The sequence below is a fragment of the Myotis davidii genome, unplaced genomic scaffold, assembly GCF_000327345.1.
Source record: "Myotis davidii unplaced genomic scaffold, ASM32734v1 scaffold327, whole genome shotgun sequence".
NCBI lineage: Eukaryota > Metazoa > Chordata > Mammalia > Chiroptera > Vespertilionidae > Myotis > Myotis davidii.
The window spans coordinates 768185-774909 of NW_006298628.1; the positions used below are offsets into that span (position 1 = coordinate 768185).

The window sequence follows — 6725 nt, forward strand, 5'->3', positions numbered from 1 at the left end:
ATTGTAAGTTTTATTGATTTTTAGAAAGAGGGAGGGAGAGATAGAAACATTGATGAGAGAGAAACATCAACATCAATCAGCTGCCTTTTGTGCACCCCTTGCTGGGGATCCAGCCCACACCCTGGCATGTTCCCTGACCAGGAATCAAACCTGTGACCTCCTGTGCGTGGGTCAACACACTCAACCACTGAGCCAGGGTAGTCGGGCTTATAAAACTTTGTTTATTGATTTTTAGAGAGGAAAGGAGAAAGAGAAACAAACATCAATTTCTTGTTCCACTTATGTATGCATTCATCGGTTGATTCTTGTATGTGCCCTGACGGATTATCAAACCCACAAACTTGGTATATCGGAACTACGACACTAACCAACTGAGCTACTCAGCCAGGCTAAACCCTCTCTCTCTTGCGTAGAATTTTCAACTCCTCTCAAGCTAACATTTTTGTGAAGGAAATTAGCCATTTTCCATACTAGTAATGCTCTCTCTAGTTCATTTTGCTTTCTTCTGTTTTAAATTTATTTGAGAGTCGGGAACCAGGATCACCAGACTCTCAAAGTCTAGATATACCCTCTCCCATTATCTGCCCCCAACACACACACTCTCCTTATTTTTAGAAATACAAATCTTGCATAGTTGGTTCTCTTTTCAGAGAATCCTATGCAGCAAGACTTTTCCTAGTTATATAATGCACTTTTCTTGCCCGGCATGTAAGTAAAAGCTTACTTTAGTTTGACTTGATATTTAGAGAGGAAGATGCCAATTGGGAAGAAGCCTGTCAGTTTGTCGAGCCTGCCCATGACAGGTGGGGTGCGGAGGAGCTTCTCTGGTGACGAAGAGTTGACTCCTCCTCCATATCGAACCCTGCCAGCACAGACAGCCCTGGAGGCCTTCCCACCTCCCAGCACTAGCCAAGAGTTCAGTCCCAGCCTCAAAACAGGTAACTAGTGGCCTCACACCTCAGGTACTGCAGAGGGCCAGGTCTGGGCAGGGTGGTGGGAGACGAGGTCTGGCATGCCAGGTGCGGACTCATTAAGTTTTTCGTTTCTTTCCACTGAAAACTTCATTGTCACTAGTCCTCCTCGATAGTCACGTCACTCCTAGTGAAAGATGAGTCATCAGGGAAAGAAGGTTTTTTATCTTGTTATAAACCATTTCTGAGCTTTAAATTAGGGTAAAGTTATACTTTCAGTTTATGGAATGGTTAGGCAACTTGGATTAGTTCATGGTTTCATTGGAATAGTTGAACATTTGCCTTACAGAGTTCTATTTGACTTGACGGGGGCGGGGGAGAGAAATGTGCCGTTAGGGATCTATCTGATTAATCACATCCAAAGATGAGGCTTTGATCATAGCATTCCATGGCATCTCATTCATTAGAAAGGATGTATTTTGTGTTTCAGTGTAATCTTGGTTCTGGTGATAACATTTACCACAATCTTTAGTTGAAGTAACATGGACTTGGAAATACAGTACCCAACTAATTTTGGTGTTGAATTTTAGTGAAATTTGTTTTCATAATTTCATGTTTACTTACATATAATAATTGAGTTGTATTTCATTTGAGTTTAATTGGTTAGGCTGAGTTGATAGGTTGTTAGGAAGACTACAGAAGGTTTTGCACTCCGACAGACTGCATTTGCGTGGGATGAACTATAGTGAATATGAGCACAGGTCAGATGGCTGAGAACCACAGCCGTGTCCGCCTTGGCATATCTTCTGCCACATCCTAACTGTTGCTTTAAAGCAGGTGGTTTTACCTGACCCGCATGGCTTAAAACGCCTTTTGTGCATTGAAAACTAAGGTGGGACTGATACCTGCTTTCTTCTCACTCCTCTGTTTGCTAATTTATTTATTTGATTGGTTGGTTGGTTGGTTGGTTGGTTGGTTGGTTGGTAATATTTTTGCACCTCAAGTTATCAGCCTTTTTTTTTTTTTGCCATTTTAAGATGTGTTCTTTAGTTTTTGCCTAACGGCATTATTAGGTCATCTTGATCCTTCCCAGTCTGTTTTCTCTGATGTCCTTATAGCTAGAGGAAATTACACACATATATGTATATATATGTAATAGATTAGGACTGCAAACCCAAATTTATCTACTCTTTAACGGAAGAAACTTCAAAGTCTATCTAAAGAACATTACCATTTTCTTTCTTGTTTGTCTCTTTAATTGTATCTTTTTGTACTTGTTACATATGAAATCGCCTTCAACGTATGTAATTATAGATATTGTGAGCTCTGGATGTATTTGAATTTTTATTGGACTTTAGTTGTATTGTCTTTAGGAATTAGACTGATTTTGAAGATGGGTGTCACGTTTTGTGAGCGGTGACTGGTTCGTGTAAAATGAAACTTGACTTCTGGGATTGGCAAAACCCAGGCACTTAGCTAGATGCCTGTGGTGGGAACCCAGGCCTCAGTGGTTTCCTTCTCCCACCTGTGTCTGTAGTGCCCTCTGAGCAGGAGTACATCTGTGGGACCCCTGTGGCCTTACTCTGGTGAAACAGGACTACCGTGTCTAGACTGTGTCAGAGCGGCGGTTGATTAGCTGTTGAGTTTATTGTATCTACGGGCTTCTTGCTAGAAAAATGTGATTCCCATTCGCGTGTCTCCTGAAATGTGTTAATGACGAGAGTCAGCAAAGTGACTCCTTTAAACAGAGCTAAGGAAAGTGCATTTGTGTAGAAAGTGAAAGGTAGCCACGGGATCTATTTTATTTCATCCATCCTTCATTGAGAATAAGACCTGGAAAGGAGAAATGATGAGTGTGAAGATACCAGGCAGGCTTTATTTTAGGTTCCATGAAAACAAACACTGCATTAGAACATTCCACATCTGAGTGAATGTTTCACCTTTATCTTGAGTTACTTTTTTTTAAGCATATTGTTTCCATATTTTAACATGAGTAGAAGCGTAATCCAGAAATTTGTTGTTAATAATAAATGCACATAGTTTCAGGATGTGCTTTAGAATCTCAATTTACCTTTCTTGCATTTAAAAAATCAACATCTGTTTGAATGGAACATGTTTGGTCTTGAAGCACGTTAATTCTTTTTCATTCATTTAGCCATCTGATCATCATATAACAAGATACTGTTTTAATCAACCTTTTATTGTGGGTACTGCACCTTTAATGAAACTTGGGGTTGTTTTTTTTTTCTTTTTGTGTGTTTATTTTCATGGTATTGTTCAGATGTCCTTAACAATTAATGCATGTTGGTTAGATTTAAAGGATATATACTTGCTATTCTTCATAAAAGCATTTTTATTAAGTACTTTTTTAAAGAAAGGAAAACTGTATAGTCTTGTTTGCTTTACCTTTCAACAGTCTGATTGGTATTTGTTTTGCTATTATTAGGGTATAGTGTATTCACTTTTCTGTCTTTGGGCTATTGAGTTTTTTAACATCATTACAGAAACAAGTAACAAAGTAAAATAAGATGAATTGGCATCTCTGTAACAGTTATTCTTTTAATTATTAAATAAGATATCAAAGACCATTATTTTTGAAACTAATCTTTTGTAACTAAAATCAAGACATGGTATTTTTCTATGCATACACTGTTTACTCCCCTATGAAAACTTAGTTGGCTTACTACTCATCTAAACAGAGCCCTCATTCTCCTCATAAATCAACTGTTTTTTCTGTGTAAGCAGTTCCCACTTTACATTCTATATATACGCATCCCCTCCAATTGTGATGAAAAGATCCACAATGGAGGATACAGAGCACTTTTTTCCTTTTCTGTGAGCCTGTGCCTGCAGAAAGCAAGCAGGTTTCCTCCGTGAGCCCGACATGGTGACGCGGGTGTGGGAGCCTTGTACTGCCGGTGCTGCCAAGGTAGCAGCAGCCAGCCGCCCCCACTGCACAGAGCCCTTCCCAGTGCTGGTCTCATGTTGCCAGGGTTTTGTGTGAAATCTCTTGGTTTCAAAATAATCAAATTTAAAATGAACCAAGGGAGACATCCTGGGACCAGCCTGCGTCACGATGACCAGTGAAGAAGGGCAGGCCTCGGTGGCTGTGGTCAGAGCCCTGGCCTGATTCTGGGTTTAGTCACTCTGCTGTTAGAACGGCTTTAACAAAACCCCACCCCAATGTAAAACTTAAGAATCTTAATAAGAAATGTCAAGACCCACATTAAGAAAATAAATGCTTTACTAAAGGATATGGAAGAGTTGGATAAGAGGAGAAACATTCCCTTTTTCTGGATGGAAAAGTTAATACTGTATGGATTCATTCTAACTAAATTAGAGATTTAACACATTTCCGTTAGTGTCCCAGTTGGTCATTTTTCCATGTATTTCACATATGACAGTGCAGTTCATCTGGAAGAATCAATGTGGGAGAGTAATAAAATACAAATTTTAAATAAATTATGTTAATACAAGGGGCTTATTTGATATTAAAATAAACCATGAAGTCATAGTGATTAAGCTAGTGCGGTATTGGCAGAGGAGAGGTCAGGAGAAGAGAGAATCCACAAACACATTTGAATAAAATGAACCAAGGGACACAGGTAAGATGGGGAAAGCAGTTTGTTGCCTCTGATTAGCAGATCTGGGCGAAGAAACTTAGCATTGCTCACCATGGATTAGGTTCCAGTGAGTATGTTATACAAGATCACCTGTTCTTGAAATTCTTTGAAACTTGACCAACTCAGTTTTGGTTCAACAATAACTTTTTAAGAAACCTGAACACAACTCTTGAAGGTTGGCTGTTATTAAGACTTACTTTTAACACCTCGCTGAGATCTTTTTTTCTTTTTAGAGAGAGGAAGGGTAAGAGAGAGAGAGACATCATCTGGCCTGCCTCCCATACGAACCCTAACTGGGAATCGAATCCCCAACCTGGGTATGTGCCCTGACCAGGAACTGAACCTTCACCTTTGGATGTATGGGACGATGCTTCAGCCAGCTGAGCCACCCGGCCAGGACTGGGGTCATTTTTATTTAAAATGTGGGAAAGTGATTTTTTGGAAGGAACGAGTTCTGTAGGAAGTAGGGGTAGCTCTCAGGGAAAGGAATTAGAACAGTCAGAAGTTACTGAGTAATTATGCGAAGGGACAGCCATTTAAATTGAGGGGCTTATAAAAAGAGTTAGCAAAATCCCATAGTTAGCTAATTTTTGCATAAGACCAGTGCTGGACCCTGTCTGGTGTGGCTCAGTTGGGTGGGCAACGGCATGTGCACCAAAAGCTTGCTGGTTCATTCCCAGTCTGGGCACATAAAAAATATTTTAATGACCCAGGACTGGGTCTGTAAAAAATGTTTTATTTTAAAAAAAGACCATGCCCTAACCGGTTTGGCTCAGTGGATAGAGCATCAGCCTGCGGACTCAAGGGTCCCAGGTTCGATTCCGGTCAAGGGCATGTATCTTGGTTGCGGGAATATCCCCAGTGGGGAGTGTGCAGGAGGCAGCTGATCGATGTTTCTCTCTCATTGATGTTTCTAACTCTATCCCTCTCCCTTCCTCTCTGTAAAAAAAAGACCAGTGCTGGACCCAGCAAGGAAAATTTTTTTTGTCTTCATCCTTGCCCATGTAATAGAAAGAGCCTTTCTGTCACTAGAAATTCTGACTAGCATGATTTGAGTGGCTATCTAGAAATCTAAACTCCACTGAAAATACTGGAAACTGAAAAATAATTCTCCATAAAAATAAAGACCAATTAGAACGTGACCTATTTGTAAATTGAGGACTGCCTATACGGTTGGTTGTTTTGTTTTTGGTTTTGTTTTTCATTAAAAAGCAAATCATCAGATGAGAACTCAGGTAGGCAATACTGCTATTAAGTGATCCCATTGGTAATGTTAGCCATTTTGCACCAATTATTTTCAAATTGCTGATGTCAATAAATTTTTTATTTTACCTAATAATCAGTTTATTTATTTTATTAGTATGTTATTATATACTTTACATTCTATTTATATTATAGGTAATACTTTGTATTTGTATATCAGATTTATATCTTTTTTCCACCGGGAGTCTTTTTAATAACTCCTTGGAGTTAATAAGATTATATTAAAGTCATATTTATTGTGGTGTTAGTTTTTAAATATAGCTCAGGACGATGCAAGATAATAGAGCATTGTTTGTATAGACATTGACATAAAAGTGAATACTTACCCATAAAAAAAATTTTAATTATTCTAGTCAAATTAGGGATCTCTCATCTTGACTATTTTGTTGCAGATATTTATTGTGCAGTGTCCACTATGCAGTATTCTATTTTGGAACTTTCCTTAACTGCTAATACATTTTGAAAATTAAAATGTTTGTACTTCACTGTAAAGCTGGTGGGACTGAAGATTAAAAGCAGTCTGAATGTTCCAGAAAGGCTTCGTAACATCCGTACCTTTTCTCTCTCACGCAGTGACTCCATTGCAGCTGAAGGAGGAGTTGATAGATGGAGAGGACTACAGTTTCCTGCAAGGAGCATCTGACCCGGAAAGCAATGGCTCTGCCAACTTCTACATCAAGCAAGAGCCCTGAGGGGCTCAGGAACGGAGGGTGGGAGGGAAGTTTCCACGGGACTGATTGTAGTCCACCCAGCTGTACGCGGGGCTGTTCTACTGGGACATTTTGCTAAACAGAAAATTTCAGTTCCAGATTTTTCAGGTGCGTGGGGAAACTATTTTAGTCGTGGGGGGAAATTTTTCAATTTATAAAGATGGACAATTTTTGTGTTGTATTTGAAGCTTTTGAAAGAATTTTGTAATATTTTACAC

At 39.3% G+C, this 6725-nt stretch overlaps 1 protein-coding gene across 7 annotated transcripts in view; it reads left to right on the plus strand.

Moving 5' to 3' along the window:
- Positions 1-6719, plus strand: part of MBTD1 (mbt domain containing 1) — a 44246-nt gene extending 37527 nt beyond the window's left edge. For 5 of the 7 annotated variants that reach the window (XM_006774207.2, XM_006774206.2, XM_006774209.2 and 2 more), the window contains 2 exons: positions 747-938; positions 6371-6719. In XM_006774207.2, the coding sequence (XP_006774270.1) occupies positions 747-938; positions 6371-6489 (311 nt within the window). In that variant the 3' untranslated portion in view covers positions 6490-6719. The remainder of the gene's footprint in view (positions 1-746; positions 939-6370) is intronic. The other 2 variants (XM_006774210.2, XM_006774211.2) reach the window with 1 other exon arrangement.
- Positions 6720-6725: the final 6 nt, after the last annotated feature.